This window comes from Trichosurus vulpecula, chromosome 9, assembly GCF_011100635.1.
Source record: "Trichosurus vulpecula isolate mTriVul1 chromosome 9, mTriVul1.pri, whole genome shotgun sequence".
In the NCBI taxonomy this organism is placed as follows: Eukaryota; Metazoa; Chordata; class Mammalia; order Diprotodontia; family Phalangeridae; genus Trichosurus; species Trichosurus vulpecula.
Window position 1 is genome coordinate 85,855,766 of NC_050581.1, and position 26,833 is coordinate 85,882,598.

Sequence of the window (26,833 nt, forward strand, 5' to 3'; positions counted from 1 at the left end):
ATAGATGGCACCCTAATTTGTCCTCAGTAAAGCACAAGGAAATAAATAATCAAAATGACTCCTGAGGATATCAGCTTTTCCAAAGAGAAGGGTTTAACAAATCATGGCTCCCAAAATATAGACAAAGCCAAACAGTGAGTGAGAGAGTGAGAGCGAGTGTGTGTGTGTGTGTGTGTGTGTGTGTGCGCGTGTGTGTGCGCGCTTTGTTGTTGTTCCTAAAGGTAAAGATACATAATTAATACAGGTCCTTAATTGCTTCAACTTTTAATGACAGGTTAAGGTTAAAAGCCACATACAGTAAGGAAAAACTTGGGAGGGTTTCTAGATCAAGAGTGGATGGCAAAAGGTAGGACGATAAAAGAGAAAAGGAATACAACATGGTTGACTAGTTGAGCCTCAACTCATTTTTACTATCTCTTTATTTTAAAAAATGTATTAACACTTCAAATGTTGATGATTTAACAGTAGCAATCCCCTCCAATCCTCTGCAGCTGAGCAACTAGCAACTCCCAAAGAACTTGACTAATTTCTATGAAGCTGAGATGGACAGTTTCAATCAAAGGCAGAAGTCTTACCATAATACACATTCCAGTTAAAATGTTGTATTCTTTGGTCATATCATTCATCTTAAAGAGCAATCATAATTGTATTTTAATTGCAATTTTACAAACAAAACAGATTTTTAAAAACTTACGCAACCCTTGAATGGAAGAGAAAGGAATTAGGGAGAATTTCAGAGGCTGAACAATGTTTCCATATAAAAAGAAAGCCGGATGTTAAAAAGTTTAAGTCACATAAGGCAGCAAGTAAATCTTCAATAATCCAAAACAAACCAGGCAATTCAAATTAACAATTGTGTGTGTGCGTGTGTGTCTGTGCACGTGTGCACGCATATGTACGTACATACACACAATTTGTGTGTTTATTTTTATAAAGAAGACTTCCTGAGTCAACAAGCTGGCTATCTATTCCTCAAATATGCACACAATTATTGCTCCAGTGGTAACATTTTAAGGGTTAATAGCATGCTTATTTACATTTGTTAAACTGTGACAACAGGAAACTGCATGTGACAACCATTCTTAAAGTCAGAGGCACAATGTAAAATTCAGAAACAACTAAGTCAGCCTTCTTCACACTTTCCCCAAACATTGTGCTACTTACAGCTAAGATGCTGTATAAAATGGAACATTTGTTATGATTTTAAAAGACCTTTTTCAAAATGAGTCACTGATCTTGTCAGAGGCTCTAAAAAATATGAGCTCATTTATTCCAGATGCTACTGATGTGACAAGAACAGCTCAATGTGCTTATTAAATAGCTCTGAGTGTTTTATTTATTTGAACATTTCTGGCATATAATGTGTAAATGGAATCTTTGCGTTGACATTCCAATAGACTAGTGGGTATCTCTGTACTAACCACCTGGAAAGCCCAAGTCCTATGACAGCCAAACTTCATAATGATCAACCCAATTAAATGCAGACTATTTTTTTTAAAAGGACAAATATTCTAAAAAGTAAAGAAGAAAATCATGATTATCATCAAAAGTGAGTAGCAGCATCCCTCCTTATCCAGGAAAAACTCACTGGGGAAATATTACTTTTCTTTCTAGGACAGTTATATCTATTCCTAATAATAAATCTAATTATTTCAGATTTCAGGTTAGGCACAAGAACAGAAAATCTGCACCTATTTAGCAATTTCTAGAGAATCTCTGTTCTATCCATCTCCTTTTCATAACAGTGGGATAGAATTATCTACAACAGCTGTACCCAAATACCTCAAACCTTCAGCAACACAAAATCAGAAATGAACTATCATCAAAAGGCCTAGTGGTAGCCAGACGCAGACTCTGCAGCCCTTTGAAGTGGGTTATGAATGGAAAGTGTGGTGTCTCTGAAAAAGCTAAGCTTCCTGAAAGCAATGCTGCAATAAGATAGGCCTTGTGGCACCTAGCATTCAGGTAGTCATGCTGTCTGCAGTCTACAGAATCCACTTTAGTTTGAATGAGCCACATATTAGGCAACTTACAGAGAAGGTTTAAGCAAACTATCCTATTCTATGGTCCTCAGATTGTGAAAACAGATCACCCTTTCTCTCCACCTTCCTCCCACTTCAATATATTGAATATATTCAATAGATTGTGCTCATTTCAGAGAGGTAGACACTTATTTGTTTATCATCTCTAATCAAGGGGCCTCATCTACTTTATCTTAATAAAACAAATGAATTTTTAGTCTATGGTTCTGTGTACTTGTTGAAGCTCAACAAGTATGTCTATGTACCCTCTTATTTTATTTTTAATTAAAGAAAATCCAGTAGAGTTTACTATCCATATGATGGCATTTCTCCTGCTGGAAAGCCACCTATAAGAAGCTATATAAAAAACTTTTCAAAATGAAAAAACGTCACAAATCAAATACCAAATTCCTGGGCATTACCACACTTTCACTGTATGTTCAGGTGTCCAATCTAACTAAAACACATCTTCAAACTCAAGGTAAACTAGTCACGCTAAACAATAAAGAAATGGGTTTATAGAAATAATCATACTGTAGAATGCGACATGAACCCAGTGCAGTGTCTTCTGCATAAATAAATATCTAAAAGATGCAGAAATAACCCAAAAAAATAACGAATCCTAAGTAATAAAGAAATCAGAATAAATATTTCTAAAATATTCAACCACACTTTTAAAAAAAAGGCCGAAGTGGCAGCTCAGTGCTCTGATGCAGGAAGTCAGGATCATCTTGCATCTCTCTCTGTCTGGACCCAGTACTAACAGTACTTTGAAAAGAAAGGCCTGTGAGAATCCAAAGGAAAATCTGGCTTCTCCATTCCCTAAAGAGCAAGTACGCAGATTTCTAGGAGAATATAAGGCATTGAAAACACCAAAGCCAAGATACACAATGGTGATCCAAGACACTGGCATGCAATTCCCAATATTGGTGAATATTCCAAGTGCAGTAATGCATGGGCACTCTTCAGTTTAAGAATTCTAGTTCATTAGAGCTAGAAAGAGACTTTGAGAGATCATCTGTTCAGTTCCAACTCTTCACACAATCATATTATCCCCTATGCAGCCCAGTTCTAATTAGAATCACTACTTCATATGTTGTTCTACCCACTGAACAACACAAAAATGCTCTATGGCTTTAAATGAGAAATGCTATTTCCCTCCATAACACTAATTCGACATCATTTAATTTCTACATGATCCTGAGGGAAAATTTTACAGAGTAGTGTTTTTTTCCCTTTTTTTTTTTTAAAAAGGTCACATAAGATGAGACAGCCTTACAAATGGCAATACCCACATGGGCTTCACTCCCTGGCATTTTCAAGAATTAAAAAGGCCATACCCCAACATACCATCTAGTGTTCTGCTGCTTGAAGCTTTTTCCCAGCCTCTCTTCCAGCTGAAGCAAGGAAAAGCAAAACCATTAGTTGTCAAGAGGGGCTCTCCTCCCAATTTTTAAGAAGTTCAGCTTCCATACCACACTTGAAAGCAACAGAGCACTCCTGAAAATAACTGCTGAATCAAGCCAACTACCTTTCTATGGTAAAAGTCCGTGTTGCACAGGAATGGAGTATGGCACTAGCCATGTTCCTACAACCTGACAAAGGAGACTAAAATACATATAAGTCGTAGGTACAAACCCAACCAGAAGGAAATGTCCAGTCTGGGAACCTGTCCTTCAAGGCATCCAGCTGGGGAGACCCCTTGTCCTCTCCAGAAAAGTAATGACCAGCTATAGCCACAGTGACCATTTCTTCAAGATGTTCTTCTGAGACCTGGCAGAAAGAAAGGGGCAGATTTCATTTAGCATTGAGTCCCTCTTATCCTGACCTAATTATCATCATTTCATTCCAAATACAATTTAAACCTGCCTAAATGGGAGGCACTAGGGAAAATAAAAGGCATATATCTGTATCCCATAAAGAGCCTCAATGAGCAGAATGATGATGAGTGAGAGAAATGGGCAGTTTACATGCCAGAATAAAAAGAAAAACACAATTTTGTCATCAAGCTTGTGTCAGTAGCCAACTTAAATAGCTTGGAGAAATTAATACTTTCAATGACGTCTTGCTGTAAGAATTTTAAAAATATTTTTTAAATAAATTTTTTAACCAAATAAGGTAAAGTCTCCAACCAAGCTGCTCTGTCTTATGCTAATCATGTTTCCCCAACAAGGCAGAAGAGAAACTCACTATCATGAAGCTCTTCAACCTGGGTCAGAGTTCAAACAAAACGTATCACTCAAGGCACCTAACATGTATGGAACAGGTACAAAGTACTGGGTGATTTGATTCTGCTTTAAATTAATTCCAGTTCAGGTAGTCCATTTCACAGTCACCCTGGTGCACACATTTTGTAAACATCATGCCTAACCACAAGGAGGTACCACTTTCCTTCTGGAACCACCTCTCCCCTGAACCATCACTCCCTTTAATCTCCAGTGTGGTGATTTTAGCCCATATGGCCTAGCTGAGTTCAATGACAAGTTCAATGTTATAGAAATTTCTAAAGTAAAAAGTGCTGGAAAACAAAATCAATTTTCTTCTTCCCACCTGCACATCTATCCAGAATTGCCAGGGAGAAGCTTGTAGTCCATGAGAATAAAATACAAAATAATCTCCTCCTTTACTGGTAATTGGTGTACCATTGCCAAGAGACCATTGGGAAAGTGTTGACCCTTCATGTGTTCGGACATAGAATGACATGTGACTAGGCCCTATATAATAAAAAGTAGAATAATTTAAATTAAGGAAAATCATGATGGTAAAAAGTCAGCACTCTCCTGCCCAAACCCATCTGTGAGTATTCAAGTCCCAAATATTTTTTGACTCACCCCAAAACCCTAGTTCATATTTACATAGTTCAGACCTGTCAGGAGAATGAGTTTCAGTTTCTGGGAGGGCTGATATGTACAACCCTCAGCACAGCCCCCAAACATGCCATGGTTCTGATGAGGAGAGACATCGCCTATGAGATCTGGCATTTGTGCTCGCTTTCAAAGAGCAACTCTACCACATTATAGAAATGACAACTATTCCCACATCAAATACTGCCCTGTAAATAAAACTACCAAACAAAACAAAGAACCATAATTTGGATTTAGGCCATGGGAAGAACAGCAAAAGAGGACGAGATCAATAAAACAAGTCTACTTGTGTCAAAGGAAAGGCTGAACTTAAGCCCAGTCTCCAAATCAAGGTAGTAAATGCTAACTCGAAGTATGATAATGATCCTAACCAGGCTCAACTATTTTTAGAGAAACTACAAACCTTTCTAAACTTACTGATCATAATATTAGATTAGAAAAACACCAAATAAAAGAAAGTAAAAAGAAGGCTGATTAATCTTACCTGTTACTTCAAAAGTTAACTTCATAGACAACTCCCAGGGTGTTTGTTCTTTGGATATAAGCCTAAATTGAGTGGGCTTTCTGGGAGAAACTTCGGGTGCAGGAAGATACCAGTTTTTCCTTATTTGAAAAAAAGGATATTTAGAGCTTTAGAATTGTTTTTCATATATTACAGAATCTCAAGTGAAGATGCAATAACATACACTTTTTTCAGCACAGCATCTGAATCACTGAAGATGTCTCCTGCATATTAAAGTAGTAGTTTCTATGGCAATAAACTGTGATTTCAAAAATCAACCAGTTAATTCTCTCTGTGGGTAAAGAATCTAAGCAGCACCTCCTGAAAGCCCAAGGGAATTAGTCAATAGTCAAAAATATATCACCAAAAGTCAGGTTAATAAAAAAGGCTTCAATCCCTGCTACCATCGCCCTCCTCCTTCTCTCTCTTCTTGCCTTGGGCCAGGCTTTCCTTCCCAAAATATAAAGGCTTTCCAAAAAAATTTTCAGATTTTTCAAAAATACCTAAACAAGCTAAATGAGATCGAAGCTTCCTGTTCAATTGCTGTCTCACAACAGAGGCTCCTGAGCAAGCCTACCCTTTCCAAAGTTCCCAAAGACAGAATCCCTGAGGTTGACAAACCTCAGCTGAACCATCACAGTAAGAAACTTTATCCCACAAAACAAGCAGAATTCGAAATAACATAAAGTAGAAAGGGTTTATGATCCTTCATCAGCATAAATAATAATGAAACACTGAGTCACTAATAGATATTAGAAAATCTCCATCCACAAAGGGACCTACAAATAACAATGTTCCTACCAACCTGATTAAAAAGTGCACTGGAAGATACCAAGGGAAACCACAGAGGGGAGCTGCCTCCTCACAGGGGGCTCTGATGGTGTCATTGATCTCAGGGATATGAGGAGTGATGTGAGACATTCCAGTGTAATCAAATCCATTAATCCATATTCCAGAGTCTCTCTTCACTACACTTCCATCCAAGCCATGAAATGTTCTAGTTACATGCTTTAGAGAAAAATTAAGAACACTGATTAATAAAAAATAAACAAAAAATAAAAAAGGATAAAGCAAGTTTTAAAAATAAAAAATGCAGTTCTCCCTGAACAGTGACGTAAACTTTACAGTTACTTAAGTACTGAGATAACCTGAGTCACTGAAACCAAGGTGAACCTCCCATAAATGGTTCTTTAATGTGGTAATGATAAAACAAGATTTCTCCATACCATATGTATTCATTTGTTCCCCAAGTTAATTTCCTATGACAATTTATCTCTATTCAGGAACCTCCTACTTTAGTTCTTCACTCATACTTTGTTTCAAGATAAAGTATATCCAACTGTCAATAACTTAGGGGCCATTTAAACAACCTAAGAATTATCCAGGATTCCTAATTCCCTTCTATTTTTCTTTAACAACCTGTTAACTTCTATCAAAAATAAGGGTAAGAAGACAACAAGGAGGCCGAGCCTAATCAAGTACTAGTATTCCTTTACAGCAGCTCAGAGTGGTGGATTCCAACTATCCAAAAGGATGAGCAAGGATCATGTTATTCAGCAGTTTCCATTATCATGTGATGCTACAGAAGTCATTTCAAATCAATTTCACCAAAACAGCCTGATTTTGCCAAAGTTTAGGGGCGTTCAGATCTGTTGTCAGTCTAGGGAAATACAACTTTAAATTTATCCTAAGACAATTTATATAAATATATTGATAGCAATTATGTATTAAAACTTAATATCTATTCCTCACACATTTCCTCAATGTAGTCATTTTGAAAACATGTCATTTTATTTTTGCTTGTTCTGGTGTGGCTAAGTGAACATGTTTCTATTAACTCTCATGTCCAGCTGACAAATGCTCCTCTTGATGAGCATACCACGACTTAGCTTTTTCCTTACTGCTATACACCAAAAAGGCCAAGATCAGCTTAGAAAGTTCAGACCAAGAATGGGAGTCTGGCTTCCTGATGACTAATGAAGCTCAAAATCTTCCTAAAACCTTAAAATAACTAGAATAAAAAGGTTGTTGTTTTTAATATATACATATACATATACATATATATATATATATATATAGTTTTGTTTTTACCTGAAGAAAGACTCTCTTGGGCTTTGGATTAACAGGATCAGCACTATATGGAAAGAAGATGCCACTGCAAACAAGAAGGAATGTAACTGCACATACTGAAGCCAAAGCAAATACTGTCACCTTTGTGTTCTTGGCAAGGTAGATGAAAGTCATCTGAAGTACAAAACACAAAAATAGGCATCAATAACAAATAACATTGGTTAAGATACAGTTAAAAGCACTCAAGTTGACTTGAATCATACTGTAGGCTTTTTCTACCATATAACAAAAATAAAGTCACAAGGAATTTCCTACATAGAACTATCCAGTACTTCTTTGACACAAAGAGGCTACTGATTGGGTGAGGGGATCCCGGCAGAGCAGATTTTGTTATACAGAGAGCTGTGTATGTCACATCAGCCATAACACTGCCTGACTTTACACGCAGCTAGTCAGGAACTGGGGAAAATAAAATAGGGGGTGAATTTTCTGTATGCTCTCAAATGATTACGCGCCCCATTCACACCCATTCATTCTCTTACCATAACACTATAATACTACCTTGGCACCGCACCAAAAAAGAATAATATCCAATTGTGCTGCCAAGTAAGAAAACAGCAGCAGCAGCATTAAATTGTAAGAGTGGTATCTCTAAATCTCTTCAAAGCTGGTAATAAATGTTTAAAAACAATCAATAAATAGTAAGTATCTACTGTGTGCCTAGTACCGTGTGAAGCAATGGGGATATAAAATGAGATGGTAAACTTCCCTCAAAGAGCTTATTTTCTACATACAACTTCTAAACAACACAGCCTAAAATATACTGACATGGCTTTACAGCATTTTGTCAATGGCAGAATTAAACCAGCTCTAAATTGGCATTTGGAAGATCATCCTGGCCTAAGAGATAATGCTGGATTTGGAGTCAAAAAGACCATGGTTCAAATTCCATCTTAGACACTTACTAGCTGTGTGACCACAAACAAGTCCCTTAACCTCTCTAGGCCTCAGCTTCTGTATCTGTAGAATGGTGCTAATAATAATACTTCTAATACATATTTCACTAAGTTGGGAGGATAAAAATGTATATAAAAGACTCTGCAAAGTTTAAAGCATCATATAAATGTCAGCTATCACCACCATTATTACTGGATTAAAAACTAAGCAAACAACTAGAAAATGAGGCCTAGAGAAGTGACTCACTTAAGATCGCATAACCATTAAAGTTATCAACATCCAATCAATAAGGAAGAGAAATAAAAATAAACAAGATGAAAGTAGGCCAGTTAGTTTGGAACATCATATGTATCAAAGGGAGTAATGTGGAAGGAGAATGGAGCCATATGGCTTTAAATGACCAACAGAAGAGACCGCCTTTTGTCCTATGGGTGATAGCTAACCAAGCACTATACTGCTAACAATCCTTGTCTGCTGCTAGAGGACTCACAGCTAAGCAGAAAAGTGCCTTACCAGAACCTCCTGAACTATGTAAAACCTAGGGAATGTCCATCCTAGGAGGTAGATTCCACACAGTGGTAGAAAGAACACTTGCTTAGCACTGTGCCTGGCACACAGTAGGCATTTAATAAAGGCTTGTTGACTACTGATGGGATTTGGAAGCGAGAGGCCCTGGGTTCATATCCTAGCTGTGCTATTTATTATCTCTGTGTCCTCAGGCAGGGCACTCAATCTTTCTAAAGGCTGGGAGGGGCCTTGGAGATTTCTAGTCTAACTGCCTCATGTTACAGATGGTTAAGTGACCTATCCAAACACAGGTAGTAGAGGCTGAAGATAAAAATAATGTCAGAAGAGTTTCAAATACTTTTCACCTTCCAGTACAAACTAAGGAACTCTAAGTAGACCCAGTCTTAGCAATTCTGTCCACACTTAAACCATATAAATAACAAGCAAAGTAAACAAAGTGCTTAGTTATTCCAGCCTTCCAACATTTCTCTTCTCTAACCTGTATTCACAACTGTGAAAATCTAGCTGTTACCCCCAGATAGAACGCTTCTGTGAGGTACTGATCTCTTTTCCCTTTAAGCTAGAGGGTGGTAAATATGAGTAAGGTAGTCTAGCACTGCCCTGTCCTGGATTGGTTCACCATTCTATCACGTCTATTGTCACACTTCAGACATCTCGATTATCCATAGTCCATGGAAGAAACGTATGGCAGAAACAATCAAAAACAAGTTAGCCAAGTTTAAGCAATGGTTTCAACTTTCTCTCAGCTTTCTGAGATGTAAAAAGTATTCATCTTTGTTTTTCTATGCCCACCTCCTTTGGAGGACCCAACAAACACTGACATAGCAGAGGAAACAAATACCCTTAACAAAAGGAAATTCTCCTCCCTTAATAAACGGATTTATTCTGTGAAGTTTGGATTCAGTCAAAGGGTTGCACTTGAGGACCTAGAGGGCCACATGTGGCCTCGAAGCCACAGGTCCCCTCCCCCCACCCCCCAAACCTATTCCTTTTGGTGAAATAAGGAAGATCAGGCCACACCATATGCTCTCCTACTGTCTCTCTGGGTCCTCTAGGCCCCTGGCACTATCACCTGACCTACTGATATAAGCTCAGAATCCTGGAGCCTTATTCCCACCCTATAATTGTACTCTTAGGAAATCTGGCCCTTCCCATCATCCCTGAGACTGAACTTTCTTTATACGTTGTCTCCACCATTAGAATGTGAATACCTTCAGAGCAGGGGTTCTCTCTATTTTCCTATCTGCATGCCCAATACTTAGCTCAATTCTTAGAACATAACAAGTGTGTTAATCTATGCTCATTCATTCATCTCATTGTGTTCTTCACAACAATCATCAGAGGCAGAAGCAAGTATACTCCCCATTTTACAGAGAGGAAAAGTGAGGCTCATAGACATTAAAGTAGCAGAATCAGGGTTCAAACAAATCTTTTGACTGTGTGGTAATCCTAAAGTTTTAATTAATATGTTCCTTAAATCAATTTTAGTTGGATTCAAGAAAATAATTTTAATAATTTTAATAAATCCACAAGGATGTCAAGAAAAGATCACTGAAAGACATAGTAGGTTTCAAGTGGCATTCTTCAGAGAAGTTTCTTTGTTAACAAGAAACTAACTCTGATATTGCTGGGAAATATAAAAATCATTATAATCTACAACGTCAAGAAGTTACCTAGTTATTTCATTATAAGAAGTCTTCCAAGGGGCATTCTTCTCTCTTAAAAACCTTAATGAATCATAGCATGTTTGACTTCTCTTTCCTCTAGTTTCTTCCCAGCAATAAAAGCAGAGGAGTTTCACAACATACCAGGTAATATAATTATAGGATCACAGATTTGGAACTAAAAGGAATCTTAATAGGTCATATAGTTCAACCCTCTCATTTTAATAAATGCTTATTGACTAATTACTTAGATCAATCGTGCACCTTGAGTAGGATATTACTACTAAATTATTACTAGATCCATGAATATTGCTTCCCCTGCCCCAGCTGTGATATGTGACCTAAATGCTATGTGTTTACTCCTAAAGGTTCGTAAAAAACATCAATAACCATTCAGAGAGGTTCCGTACCAAGTGAACTCCACTAATGGAACTCAACTGTCATCTACAAAAGCTTCTGCAATCTCAAAGCAGAATTTAGAAAGAATTTTAAGTAGAGACCAGGGTCAAAATTAAATAATTTGCTTAGGTCATGTAACCCAAAGATTTTTCATTCAACTATACTTATGATGCTATTTGTCCCTTTTAATTATCCTCTCCAATTACTAAAATATAGACATAACCTAGTACTGCTACATTTACCACAAACTGGCACTTGAAAAGATTGGCTACTGAAAAGAAAAACTAAAATTTATCTTACAAAATAGGAAGACAAGATCATTGCACAGAGAGCCAGAATGGAAGCCAACACAACATCAGGTGGGATTTCTGAACCACTTCTTCCTAAGATGGGTGTAAACATTTCAAACACTGCCCAAATGAGGTACAGTGCATAAAGATATGGAATAAACATGCCCAGAAGGTAAATCATGATAAATCTTCCTTTGGCACCTGTAAGGCAGAGAAAAGAAAAAAAAAAGTTTACAATCTATCCTTAAATCAGATCTAGATTTTAAATCATCAGCATAAATTTGAAGAGGATTATAGGATATCTACTAGTTACTTAAAACATTTAGAGGAAGAATGTTCAACATTATTATCACCCTTGTGAAACTCCAAATGGAGAATAAGAAGGCAGGCTGATTCAGATATGGTAGTATATAAAAAATATACGTGTGTGTATGTAATACGTGGGTGTGTTTGTTGAAGACAAATGAAATAGTCGCTGATCCCGAGAACTTAACATTCTACTGGAGGCAGGGCTACAACATGCACACAAGCATGGGATGACGAAAACTCAGGATGTAGGGATTATTTACAATGTGGGGGAGCATGAAGTGCTTAAAAAAGGCTTCACAGAAAAGATGGCATCTGAACTGAGCCTTGAAGAAAGACAAGGAATTAGAGATATAAAGCAGAGAAAATTTGGATTTATATCAGGATGTTACAAGGATAACAGGTTATCACGCCTAATAGAACAGAAATGACCCAGGTTAAAGAATCCAAGTGACAGAAGCCAAGACGAATAAGATACTAGAAGTACAGCAGGAGCACAGGTAGACAACAACAAGATTCATCTAGTCAGGACCAAAAAAAAAAAAGGAAGACACTTCCTTCCCAGGGCTCAGTTCATGTGCCATCCATATACTAAGGGAAGTCCCTCCTAATTTCCTTCTCTTTCTCTTTAAATTATCATGGAAAGCCAGTATCTGTCTCTGTATCTCCCTAAAAGAATGTAAGCATCGCAAGGGCATGGTACTGGTTTTCCTTTCATCATCTAGCTCCATCTCCTGTGATTCAATGAAAGTATACTGGATTCAGCAGGAGAAAAGCCTAGGGGCGCATGTTAGTAGGATAACAGAGGCCTCTGAACTCACACATAATTGACTTTCCAACAGTTTCAAATCATTCTTTAGATTTGTTTTTGTTTGTGATCTATATCGAAGGGGCTGAGAAAAAAGAACAGCATAGGGGATTTCAAAGGGTGCTTTTCTCTCCACTGTCTAATCATTAACTTCAAACTTAGGCTGGGGATCCCACCTACTCATAGCATCTGTAACCTGAGGATCTCTGGAAACTAGAGACAGAGTTACAAAGTACTTAAAATTTAAATATTTTTACCGTTTTAGAAAAATTCAAGTGAAGGCTACAACAGGTCTTGGAAACTAATAAGACTACTGCTTGACAGACTAACCGGAACCCCATATCAACAGCCAGAATGAGGGGACTGTGAGGCAATTCCTGCAAATTGAAGAAACTCCCAACGGAGCCAAATTAAGGAGACTACTGTAATCTATAGGAGATGGTGAATTACTTATTCACCAAGTCCTGACAAGTACATTATTGTCCCATTTTGAAGGGAGAAGCAGAAAGGAAGACAAGTAGCTAGTGGTAATTACCATGTCCTTAGCTAAAGAAAAAACAGAGACTATCCTGTGGAAGGGATAATGGAACACTATTCTAGAAAACTCAGCCCCAAAGCAAGATGAGCCTAATTTTCTCTCAAAGCACTCATTTCTGAGCCTAGGTATTTCAATTTTTAATGTTAGAAGTCACTCAGCTATATCTGCTAGAACAGCAGGTATACTTTTTTATCATTTTTTACTTAGATTATTGTAAAAGTCTAACAAAATAAGAAATAGCAAAATGAATTATCTCCTATACACGACCCCTATCAATGTTAACCTAGAGAACTGAAAGGAAAGAGAACTATTATGATAAAGTAGTCTGGCACTTAAAACAAAAAACACCCTACACAGCACAGATCAAGGTGAAAAAACATGCCCAAGAAACATACCTGGATGTATAATTGGGGGAAATTTCTCCCCTTCAATTGTATGAAAAAATTTCCTACCATTTTGCTTGAATTCTTTATTGACAAGCAGCTTTGTGATCAACGGGAACACCACCCAGATAGCACTAATAAATGCAGAACACAGTCCTTGCGAAGTGAGCAGAAGAAGAGAACCACAATGCACGAACAGAGAGATGTCAAAAAACACCTCTCCCAGGTATTGTTCACTTGTGTGCTGCAAGAAAAACAGAAATTTTCATGGGACAGTTTTTTTTTTAATTTAATGTAATCATGTCAGTATCCTTTTAAGTTAACACTGACAAAGCAACTCCTCCCATACAGGCACACCTAGGCAAAGAATTCCTCATTATTACTGTTCTGCAGTATTATTAATACCTTATAACCAAACCAAAGTTGTGAAACTCTATTGAAACACTATTGAGCTGAGAGGTTGTTATGACATTTTCTCCTATGGAACTGTGCCCTAAAATATTAATCCACCTAAAACCATGCTTCTTCTGGAACTAATTAACTACTCTAAATAAACAGTTCACATTTATATAGTGCCTTAAGTTTTACAAAATGCTTCCCCTACCATCACCCTGTGAAGTAATATTGGTCTGCCCATTTTACAGACGAGGTAACTGAGGCAGAGAGATTAGATGATTTGCCTAGGGACACACAGTTAATAAATTATCAGAGACAAGGACTGGACCCCAGTCTCCCAACTCTGAGCCCATTAGATCACATGGCCTCCATGCTAACCTGACTTTTTTTTGTTGGTTTTTTTTACACCTTTTGTTTTTACTAACTATAACACTTATATCTTCCAACTGCCTCTCACCACCTTGGAACTGAACCCTTTCTTATTAAAAAAAAATTAAAACAAATATGTAGCCTACATCTGACAATGTAGTCTCTGTATCTGACTACATGTGCCCTCATAGCATCCTCTCCTCTGCTAATAAGGCCATCACTCTTGTTGTTCAGAGTTGTAATAGTAACAGCACCAGTGATAGAATACTAATAATGTACATTTTAAATGGGTACCCAAGTCTCACTAAAAAAAAAAGTCATTTTCCTTTTCATCTAGCTTTCCAGTATGAGGCACCATGATTAGAAAGCTCACATAGGCTTTGCCTACATCATACTGTATCAGGCTCCTCTTACCACCCAAAATCCCTGCTCTTATTCTGGCTCCACATCTCTGCCCTGGGAACTACTGTGAGACATTTAAACAACAGGAAGGTAAGAGGAATGGAAGGGAGTGGGAGAGCAAAATTCTTCTAGACGCGAAGACAATTCAGATAAAAGTACTGCTCCAACCATCACTACAACACGTACCTTAGGTTCAGTGGATCCTGCTCCCCAAAATAGATCTTTCGGACACCAAATGAAAATAACAACTAATTACTGATACCAAAGGCAATCTGCTCCCCTAGCAGCTTCAATTAGTCTCCCCTTTCTTCATTCAAGTGGTCTAAAAGTTGGCATTCAATTCAATCGTTCAATTCAACAAGTACTTATTAGGCACCTACTATATACAAGGCAGTGTTCCTTATCTATACAATTTATGTGTTGGTAGGTAGGCATGTGTTTGAGAACACACACATGTGTGCACGCGCGCACGCACACACACACACACAATTCACAACGAAGGAAATAAACTAAGACAGATTCCCATTCTAGAAGTTCAAAGGACACGGCTCTGTACTTCACTATAAATTATTTCCATCCAACCTGCATACTGATTCCTAATTTCATCTTCACCAAAGCTAACTCACACAGGTGAAACTACACAGTGAAGTAATTATCTGAACTGCGACCAAAGAACAAGTACTTTCCGAAGCCCTTACCATCTCCCTTCACCCTCTCCTTAACTGTCTGGCTGTCTCTGTCATACATTCCTGAATAGGGAATCTGGACCAATAAAAACAGATAGGAAAAAAAGGAACAGAAAAAAGTCAAAAAATAATTTTATAAGTAACAATAATAAAATCTCAATTGGAAATTTCCTGAGAATGAACTGTACACAATCTGTATACGTATATTTTAAAAACATAAGACTTTACATTAATACCACTGGGGCCCTTCTAACTCGATCATAAAGTTGAAAACAGTTCTTGAGGAAACTCTTGGTGTACATGTCAACCAAAAATGATTGCCAAAGGAGTACCATTTCAGCAAACTCAAGGAGAACAGAGATCTAAGTGATCACAGATCATGACCTCATACTTTCTTTCCCTGTATAGGAAGACCTGTTTTCAAATTCTGGATCTCTTACTTCCTGGGTGACCTTAGACAAGTCCCCCAGTCTCCCTAGGAGTTTCCTCACTGGTTAAATGATGAGGCTAGACAAGATAGCTTTAAAGTTCCGTTCAGTTTTAAGTTCTTTGAGAATAAACATATAACCAAGATTAGACGAACTTTTGAAAATTCTCCAAATTTAAACTTCGGCTCAAGTTAGAGAGTCAACTTCCAAGCTCTTTTCTTTTTAAAAAGAATTAAGTAAGCTATATTTAAGAATTTTTAAGTTAATAATATTAATTCTATTAGTGTACAAAGAGGATTCTCTTACAGGAAATTGTCTACATGAGATAGTAGGACATTCTGCTGCCTCTAATAACTAGAGATAGGTTCCTGTAAAGACCCAGAATATACAAACAATGTGCTCTCTTACAAACTCACAGCATGATAAAAGCTTATAAAGGGAAAATTCAAGAGCATTAATGAAATTAACACAAAGGCAAAAGGAAAAGAACACAGGAAGCAAAAGAGTCTAACAAATGTCCAGAATTCAGTTATCTGAGTTCTTTATCATCCTTTAATTGATATTATTTTTAATAGCAAACAAGTATCTTTACAAATTGGTCAATGGGGAAAAGTCACAAGGTACAAAAAGAAAAAAAAGTCGCAGATGTAATACAAAACTCATTTGTTTAAAGTTTTTAAAAGAAGAAAAACTGATAGTCTCTGAGGTATAGAAAGCGTTCTTATGAAAGCTGATTTACTTAGAATTTTAACTGACTACAGCTAAAAAACTTCAAAGGTCTCTATAACTTTCCAAAGAACTTAGGAACAGCAACATAAGCACCATGAGAAGACACGGCATAAAACCTGTCTGAAGTTGGTCTGGACAGAGAGCTGAATGGATCGAGTAAACAAAACTTCATGGCTTGAATTTTTGAGCACTTCTCTTCTTAGGTAGTAGCTTAACCTATATCCTAGTTCCCAATTTTTTGAAGCATCTATGAAAAATATTGTTAAGCAGCCTGCCCAGTTTTTACCTAAAAAAAAGTATACTCAATTGAAATCTACGCCACACAAAAATAATATTAAAAAAAAAGAAATCTAACAATAATGCCGATTTTCGGAATCTAATTAGCACTAAATGTTTCCATCAATTGCCTTGAATCTACAGAGAGAAAAGACACATGAAATAGTACCTATGTCAAATACTTGATTCTAGGATTTTTTTGACCTATTTTCTTCTGGCTAAATGGCTGATTCAAATAAGTTTACCTCCCTCAGGGCAAGGATTCTTCATTACAGGATTGGTTTGTTTTTTAATATTCATGCATTAAAACCAAAAACTTTTTGGAAAAATATAACTTAAACCTTCTTCTAAGATAATTGTTCTAAAAATGTTTCACTGTGTAACTCTAACTAAACATTAAAAAGTTTGGCAATATTTCTTTTCCACTGATAATAAATAAAGAAAACATCTTTTCTTGGTTACACAAAGAAGAAGGGTAACAAGGAGAGGGCTGATGGGGAGTGAGTTATATGTATAAACAGGAGGACATAAATAAGAGATGGAAAGAGCCTGTGCTAACAAGCCTTATGTGTTGGTAAGCAAAATGGGCTCTTAGCACTTAGTTCAACCAAATGCTCTTGAAGAGTTTGGCTTTTGTTTCCTTTGAGTAATTCAGTGTATTTCATTGAGTCTTACTAGGTGCTAAGCCCCAGGCCCAAAGCCCTATTAGGTGTAAAACCTACGTGGGTGTGGACTGGGAACTAAGGTGGGGCCCAAGGTGGAGCTAAGAGGAGGGCCTAGTTTACATGTCTGGGACAGCAGAGGCTTTTAGACCACGTGGATTTAAGTCGCTTCTTTGTGACGATTCTAGGTCACATGGCTGAGTCACATGTGTGACTCACCCCAACCCTGAAAAATATATAAAACCAAGGGTTGGCTTTCTCTTCTTTGGTGCTCTTACCCACAGCAGTGGTGGCTCACGTGACTCTGGGCCAGCCCTTTTTATGAGCTTCCAGGCTGAACCTAGATGTTGGTAACTATGAATCTGTATTTGGTCTGTCTGTTGATGTTTGTAATTTGTTTGTAATTTGCTCTGAAGTTCAGGGTGCTGGCTTTTTCCCTTGAACTAAGTGAGTGATATTTGTATGCTGAATTAAAGTAAGCTTGTCAACCCCTTAACGTTGCTTTCCTTATTAAAGCAGATCAAAAGAACCTGTGCTTTTGCAGCATGCTGGTAGCGTGCTTGTTGTTGGGCTTCTGTTGGTCTTTCACCCCCACAACAGCTGCTAGTCAGATTGTTGAAACACCTTACTGATGAGAATACCAAATACTGTAATGCAGTTCAGCATACTACAAGCTCCCTGACCTATTTAACATAACCCCTGATTTGGGAAACACTTGCAGTATAGCAACAAAAAGGCATCTAAGACAGTATCTGTCAAATGAAACTTTTAGGTTTAGTCCTTCTCCATCACCACAATTATGATCTCAGTTTTTCTTCACTTGTAGAAGAAAGCAACAAGCAACCACTAAATATCTACAACACTTACCACATAATAGAATCTTTTTGCAAGTGTGTGCACAAGTGTTATCTTAGCCACAGCTGCGGTCCCATATAGACAGACTGAGACGTAAAAGTGGTTATACCATGAAAGAGACTGTCCAATAAGAGAAATAAACACTGCTATAATAAGAACAGTAACTAAGCTGGTAAACCAACTTATCAGTGTGATGCCAAGCCCACAGAAGAAATCCTTTGTGTAGTTAGCAGCTAAAGAAAAGAAAAATAAAAGTTTAGATTACAAACTTTAACAAACTGACTGTATAACCAACTGGTAAAATTATTGCAGTAAAAGTTAAAAGAGTAAAATCTTCAATGTCATAAATAATAAAATGATTTACTGATGATAACATTTGTTAAACACTAATAAAGGCAATTCAAGTTATTAAAACTTGCCCTAAAGATAAGCAAGGATAATCAACTCATGTTCACTGGGTACCTACGAAATCGTGTCATCATGCTGGGCATTCAAATAAGTCAGCCCCAAATTGTTAATGTACAGTGCTGTGGATGTGGAAGAAGTCTAGATGGCTTCTAGATAGCATCTAGTATATCTGTTGTGTATACATGTCTATATGCATGTACACACATACACATATATATGTAAAGTGTGTGGCACACAACATTACAGGCAGCTATGAGGCACAACGGATAAGTGTTGAGCCAGGAGTCAGCAAGACCTGAGTTCAAATACAGATTCAGACATTTACTAGTGTATGATCCTGGGCAAGTCACTTAACCTCCCTTTGCCTCAGTTTCCTCAACTGTTAAATGATAATAGTAGTATGGGGTTGTTGTGAAGATCAGTAAGATACTACCTCTAAACTGTTGATTTCAACTGTTGTTGAAAGTGCTTAATACAGTGCCTAGCACAAAGTAGGCTACATGCAAATGCTTATTCCCTTCCCTTTCCCCACCAAATAGATATGTAGATATGTGTGTATATTATATACATTTTATTATAACATATTATTTACATGTAATTATTTAGGTTATATATCTAATATATCACATATTAGATACATAATACACATTTCCATTATATGAATATTAAAACATATCAGATTAAATATCTAATGTATTATATATATCATATATATCATCTATCTAGTATTATAATGATGTATTAGATATATATATATAAAATATACATACACCTATCTATCTAGTGGGAGAGGGGAAGGGAATAAGCATCTGTATATAGCCTACAATGTGCCAGGCACCATGCTAAGCACTTTACAATAAACACTTTACAAATGCTATCTCATTGATCCTCACAGCAACCTCATGCTACTATTCTCATTTAACAGTTGAGAAAACTGAGGCAAAGGGAGGTTAAATTACTTGCCTAGGGTTATACAGCTACTTAGTAAATATCTAAAACCAAATTTGAACTCAGGTCTTGCTGACTCCATGGCCCAGGACGCCAACCACTACATCTCCTACCTGCCTTTAATTAATGTCTATGTGTGTAAAAAAAATTTTATGTATACAAAGTGTGGGTATGTATATATGTATATATGTGTGTGTATATGCATACACACATATGCATATATACACATACATCCTACACATACACACACACGTGTGCATATGTACATATTATGTGGGTAGTGGGTGTTTATGTACAGTACTAAATACATACAGGAATATATGAAACTGATTTTATCAACTGAGAAAATTTCCAATGAGGATTCAGATCACATCTACCTATATCTATCTATCTATCTATCCATCCATTCATCCATCCATCCATCCATCTATCTCAGGCTGGGAGTCAACTGAGCCATAAAGAAGCTAAGTGACTTCCCTAGAATCACAGATTTGATCACAGTACCCTATATCAAGACTGAACCTAAGTCTCCTTAACTCCAAGGCCAATACCCTAACCATTATGCAACCCTTGACTTCTTGACTTGCACTTTAGTACATAAAATGCATAAATTCCTATTTTCTTTCAGACTAAAAGATTTTGAGAGCCATGAGATGCTCTAATGAACACAGGTGTGTAGAATAATAGACTACTTGTGGGAGTCTTTCTTAGGACCGCACACACTACACAGTTTTCCCATAACTTAATGCAAAGATAAAGATTTGCCTCATAAAAATTCTATTGTCCTGTATTTATGGGGAAGATATAGACTTACCCTTCTGTTTGGGCTTCAAGAATTTTTTGCCCAAATATAAGACAACAGCTACTACCACCATGTAGTTAATTATTGAGCCAACACGAGCTGGATAGGCTATGACAAACAAGCCAAGCACATCAAAAAAGACCATGTTTCCATGTCGATACTCAAAGGAAGAAGCCAGCCTATCAGATGTAGCTAAATATTTAAGCACAGCTAAAATGTTGTCACCTATAGGAAAAGGCAGACATAAACAGTACATCATTTTAATATACTATGTACAATTATTCTATACATATTTTCAAATAGAAATAATTAAGCCAGGGGAATCAACTGATCTTCAATTATGTTTTAAGTAAAAAAAAAAGAAATGTTTCTCTTCACATTCTTCCTATTTTTCTTTTTCCTTTCACAATCACATTTCCTGAAATATATTGTCTAAGTCCCCTGCTTCCATTTCCTGTCCATTCATTCTGTCCTTTATTTCATTCCTGCCAGTCTCCTGAACTACAACTTCAAAAAGTTTCCATGACCACCATCTAGCCAAGTTATATCATTTAAAGCTAGAAAAGTACAGTTCACCCATCATCAATTTTACAGATAACTCTGTATTCTGGGGTTCAAAAAGGGGACCAGTGACACATCAAGTGCTTTTCCATGCTCATCATCCTTGCCTTTTCAGCTTCACTTTGCTTACTGGTCACCCCCCTTCCCTCCAAAGTCACACCTCCCATAAAGTCTGTCACAACAGTCCATTATCACAGTTCAGCCAAAAAGAATGCTGCAAAAAACATATACTGACTGTGCCCACCTCCCTTGGGTTCACCAATTGAGAGAATTACTCATTTCTAATTCTATCTGCAATATCCAATTGTCCACTGGCTGCCATGGGAATAAACCCTGGTGTATCTGGATGGCCTAATAACTCTTAGGCAATCATGTGGCTCTTCCTTTACAGTGTCTGGTATAACCTAGCTAGGACCTGCACCTCACCATGGACCATCCAGTCTTATCCTAAGAGAGTCCAATTCCCTGGTGGGACCCACAAGGAAATCAACCTCCCTCGTTTTTGGAGAACAGTTATATCTGCTACCATCCCATACCAGGCATAGCTGCCTAGAATGAGTATGATAAAGCTCATATTGCGGTGGGCAAATATGTGGCATGGGAGATAGAACACTGGACTGAAGGGTTGGGAACACCTGAAGGGAAATCCTGCCTCAGACATTTCAGCTGTGTGACCCGGTGCATATCGCTTGACCTCTCTAAGTCTCAGAGTCTTCATCTGTAAAATGGGGATAGTGACATTCCCTATTTCACAAAGTTGTTGTAAGGATTAAAAGAGATAATGTATATAACATGTTAAAAGTGCTACGTAAATGCTGGCTATCATCATTATTATTCCTAACTACTAACGCTTTAGCTGCTGACTCCATCTACCTCTACAAGTAAAGATCAAGTCGGTAAGTGACCTAAACATGCCTCTCCTCTCCCTCCTTAGAGTGCTATGGAATAAAACTGTTTCACAGAATCTTTTTAAGATTTTTTGTTAGGAAACAAAAGTGAAACATAAAAGGAATAAAAAGGTTCCCTTTTATTCCCACTGGAACAGACTGCCCTTTGTTCACTAGTTCAAAAAACAAAGGCAACGAAGAAGCTTCAATTCCTCTTGGGCAAATGAAGTTCTTTCTCTTACACAAACATATAAACACTGGTATTCAAACCTCCTACAAACCCCATCAGAAGGCCTCACTGCCAAAATCATAAAAGAACCTGTGGCTCCCAGGTGAAAAGACCTTCTTATATTTATCAGCAATAACTCAGAATTCTCCTCAAAGAAAAAGGTTTCTCAATCATGGCTAGGTAGAGTTGAAATAGTATCATTTGCACGACCTTCAGCTACATTGTGGGGTTAGGCTTTTCTAGGCTGCCCAAGTATCTAGTCACCACTGATAATGTTGTTTCTAGAAGAAAATACATTCTGCATTCCAAAAAACCAACTAACAGAAGTAGAACACAGCTGGTTAGCGAGTAGAGGAAACTACCTGTGCAGATAAAGAGTGCAAACTTGGAAATACTATTCTATTTGTTTTCACCTGGCAGGATTCCTGCTTAGTCAGGTCCCTAGACATAATAAGCCCAGGTGGACTATACATGAGAAATTATTGCTAACATATAAGAGAAATACATTTTTAGCATGATAATTTTGAGCAAAAGCTGAAAAAAATCACAAAATTGTGAAAGTCATAGAAATTATAGTTCCTAAGGGACATAATAGGCAATACTAACCCAGAACCTAAAAGATAAATGAAACTTTTTGAGTAGAGATCAGCACTAACAATGGTCTTAGAGGCAAACAGCCTATGGTCTCATTAGATACACTTGAGTTCAAGTACATAGTGACTCCAGAAGAAATTACTCTCATATTAAAAGCGAAACAACTCTGGGAAACAACTATATCCATATGATTGCTTGTGAAAATCTAATACTAACCTGCTCTCTGAATCGAATCAGTGAGAATTCTGTCTGATGTATCATACTTGGTATGATAAATGTAGCCATTCTCAATAAAAGCCAAGTCTATTCCTAAGAAACGAAAAGGAAAACAAAAAACAAACACAGCAATTTATAGGTTAATATTATTTTTATTAAGAACATAAAAATTAAACTTCTAAGAACAGCCTCACTTACATCTGTTCATATCACATAAGCTCTTTTTGGTCCCCCAAAATTGTACCTTCCTAGCCAGAACCACAAATCAAGTTTCAAATAATTTGTATGAGGGGCTGCTCATTTAGGCACAGAAGAAATAAGAAAAATTTCAAAGACCCTTGCAGAACTAGCTATCATCCATATCGTGACAGGATAGATTTGTCATTTGGGGTAGACGGAAATTAGCTAAAGTAAGCAAAAGATACCAGGTTGCCTGACTCAAAAAAAAAAGTATAATTACCTTCACATATTTTGAGACTGATTTACTTTTACTCATTTGAAATCCAAAACTACAAAAGGATAAAGCCTACCTTCACTTCAGTGTAAATTACTTTTAATAATTACATCATAAAATTGTCCTCCCAACAAGCTGATGATTATTTTCAAAATAAAATAAGTTCATAATTGGATATGCCAATTTTTAAGCAATGCTTGAAAATAGTTTGATTTCTTTTCCACATCACCTCTCTTGATTCTCCCTCTGACCTGTCTAACCACTCCTAGCTGTCTCACTATTCCTCACATATGATACTCCATATCCCACCTCTAGGTCTTTGTCTAGATTGTCTGTCGTGAAATCTACTCCCTCTTTACCTCATCTTCTTAGAAATCTATTTTCCTTTAAAAACTCAGCTCAAGGACCAGCAACTTCAATCCTCTCCCACGCCTAGCTCCCTCATGTCCAAAATTACTTAATTTTGTCTAGACTTATGGGTGTTAGATGCAGAAGATAGTGTTGGACCTTGAATCAGGAAGACCCAAGTTCAAAACCAGTCCCAGACACACACTATGTGACCCTGGGCAAGTCACTCATAATCTGCCTGCCTCAGTTTCCTCAAATGTAAAACAGGAATAATAGTAGCAACTGTCTCCTGGGATTGATGTGAGGATCAAATCAGACAATGTTTGTTGTCTGTAAAACACTTTGCAAACCTCAAAAGTGCTGCACAAATTTGCTACCTATCATTGTTAACATATCATAACCCCAGACAGCAAGTACTTCTCATTTTTGTCTGTGCACCCCTACCATGCGGCACAGTGCCTTGCAAACAGTACGCCGTAATGCTTGAATGGCTGATGCTGACTGATGAGTGTTTCGTAACGATTAAAATCTCAACAATTTGGTTAATCAAGTAGGTGATTTCTATTACTGTGCTATTTTATATATATAAGGGAAATATGGAGAGTCTGTGATCTAACCACAAGAGAGCAGTTATGACTAAGATTCATATACTGAAGTATAAAATCTCTCAGGAAATAGTTGATTTTACAAATAGCTTTGAGGAATCTCTCACCAAGGTACACTTAGACAAACCACTATCATTTAACATATACAAATTTTCAAGGCCAGATGATCTAAGTTTCCTCTAAACTATTTCTCAGAGACTAAAAATGTTAAGAAAATGCCATAGTTTTAAAAGCTGAAGACAAAAATAAAATAAGTTAGAGCCTCGGGCAATTTCCATTCATACTAAGATTATTTTGCCCTCCCAAGGACATAAAGACAAGGGAGTAGATGAAGTGTCAAACTGTCTTAGAGGCTCAATGGTAGGTGCCACTGTTACTTGGAGCTGTGACCCCCTCATAGAACAAAGAACAAACACAAAGGGATGGACTTGATAACCTCTAAGTTCACTTCCAACCCTGACTGAGATTGGATTCAATGTGGCAAATCTCACAGCTTTCATTAATACAGAAGTCTGGCACAAGAATTTACTATCACAGGCTCTAAGACCCAAGTTCAAATTCTGAACCTGTTTCCTCAGCTACAAAGTGGAGATAATAATAGCCCCAATCTCACAGGACTGCTATAAAGAAAAATGAGGTCATGTTTGTAAAGCACTTTGTAAATCTTAAATCCTAATATAAGTGCTAGCTATCACCAAAAGTGTGCATGCTGTCATGCAAAGGATTGCCACAGACATAAAAAAAAAACAATTTGTTAAGAGATTACAAGGAACTATTAAAATTTTGTATTCTTATAACATAATATTTACACAAAATTGTTGATAATATAACATAGCATACCTGGAATGCTGCCAAAATCCCTGTAGATACGAAAGTCTGTATCTGAAGGAATAATTCCACTTTGAAAAACCTCCTGAGCTACCACTGAGGCAAAAGGGTGCTTTGCTGCTAAAACATATGCTTGGACCAACCAAGGATTTTCAGGACCTGCAAGGAAACATTAGAATACAACTAATAAAATTTAGCCAGAATTATCTTCCACAAAATGACACAGAAGACTACTGAACTTCATAGGAAATAAAAAACTTGGTTAAGAAGAGAAAAACTGAGTGTAATTACTGGACCCAATTTATGGAAGCATTTTATTCAATTGCATGGTGCTTCTGTTAAGCACTAATCTCGATAGCTAATACTTAAGCTATGGTATATTAACTGGAATGCTGATAGGTACAGAATTACTACAGATAGTCCCCAGTGGACAAACACAATTTGTGAATGACCTGTAAATAGGGTGCCAAGGAGTCCCAGTCCAATGGCCCGGATCCCCAGAGGGACAACTGTTTTTTGATGTCCAAGTCAGAATGGGAGAAAATTATCTAGAGAGACACTTTCTCTTTCACAGATGTAGAAAATTAAGTTGAGATGCCCAGGATCACCTACTTCTGCCCACTGAGGTGCGACAACGTTACTTGCAGCTACTATGGAGGTGTAAGGCCAATAACACCAACACACAGTAGGGATGCTAGCACATGTTCTTTGATCTGCTTTTCTAAAGGAAAGCAACTTTAAGGGGTTAACAATTTTACTTCTATTAAACATGCATACATCATTCACTTAGTTCAGGAGAAAAAAATCAGCACCCTGAACTTCAGAGCAAATACAAACAGAAATTACAAACAGATAAAATAACACAAATCAACAGACAGGCTTCTAACTGTCTGACCATAGCAATACATACATAGTTACCAGAGAGAGAAGTACCAACGTCTGGGTTTTCAAAGCCAGGGGGCTCCTTAACGGCTACCCAAAGTCTCATCGGGCCAAATCACACAAATGCTCTTCCAATGAGTGAGCCCCAAAGCCAAATGCTAACTTCAGAGTACATATACTGTCTCCCTTGATTCAATCAGACTCTAGATTCAAACAAAGGCACTTGATTGCCTTAGTGCTGAGAAGCACTCCAAAAGAAAAAACAGCACAAAGTCCCACTTTGCTTGCCATTACGTGAGGTTATTCTCAATAACCCTGCCAGGGAAACCACCACTGAGAGGATGTGGGGGAGGGAGAAGTAGAAAGGGGAAAGGGAATTCCTAACATCCTAATTAGCATTTCTGAGAGCATTTTCCTACAAAAAAAACAATGCTATAAATAAATGGCAGTTAGATATAAGTGCTATAAGTATTATGCTTCTTGTTCAAGAAGGCTTAACAGATTTTTATGCATTATACTCAGAATGCTAACTGCCATTTTTTTTGAAAGACTGGGTCTCCCTAATCTACCCAGGCTGAAAATTCAGGGACTATAGAGTCCTAATTCATAACCTGATAGGCCTGGGAACTCCAACCTATTACATTTCTGACCTATTTCTTTTAATCCCTTCCCAGGAAAAGTTACTACTTTGAAAGCTGGTGGTCTCTGGTTCCCAGGGGCTCACCATATTAACACCAAACTAAGTGGTTTAATTCACTGCAGCTCAGAATTCTCAAGCTCAGGACATCCAGCAGTCTTGTAACCTCAGTAGCTAAGATTTAAAGCATACATCATCACACCAGCTCTGTAACCATCATTTATAACAATATTTTTTAAATGTGTTCCAAATTACAATTTCCAAAAAAAAATTACGGAATAAGTTTGAGATGAAAAAATGC

General features: G+C 37.3%; 1 protein-coding gene across 1 annotated transcript in view; it reads right to left on the reverse strand.

Annotated features, from left to right (window-relative positions):
- Positions 1 to 248: 248 nt before the first annotated feature.
- ERMP1 (endoplasmic reticulum metallopeptidase 1) overlaps positions 249 to 26,833 on the reverse strand; it is a 48,134-nt gene continuing 21,549 nt past the window's right edge. The window contains exons 5-15 of the mRNA XM_036738961.1: positions 25,026 to 25,172; positions 22,779 to 22,871; positions 20,304 to 20,516; positions 18,146 to 18,366; positions 13,400 to 13,574; positions 11,306 to 11,496; positions 7,479 to 7,631; positions 6,193 to 6,395; positions 5,370 to 5,488; positions 4,572 to 4,735; positions 249 to 3,794 (exon numbers count right to left, since the gene is read on the reverse strand). Coding sequence (XP_036594856.1) covers positions 3,630 to 3,794; positions 4,572 to 4,735; positions 5,370 to 5,488; positions 6,193 to 6,395; positions 7,479 to 7,631; positions 11,306 to 11,496; positions 13,400 to 13,574; positions 18,146 to 18,366; positions 20,304 to 20,516; positions 22,779 to 22,871; positions 25,026 to 25,172 — 1,844 coding nt within the window. The 3' untranslated portion in view covers positions 249 to 3,629. The remainder of the gene's footprint in view (positions 3,795 to 4,571; positions 4,736 to 5,369; positions 5,489 to 6,192; positions 6,396 to 7,478; positions 7,632 to 11,305; positions 11,497 to 13,399; positions 13,575 to 18,145; positions 18,367 to 20,303; positions 20,517 to 22,778; positions 22,872 to 25,025; positions 25,173 to 26,833) is intronic.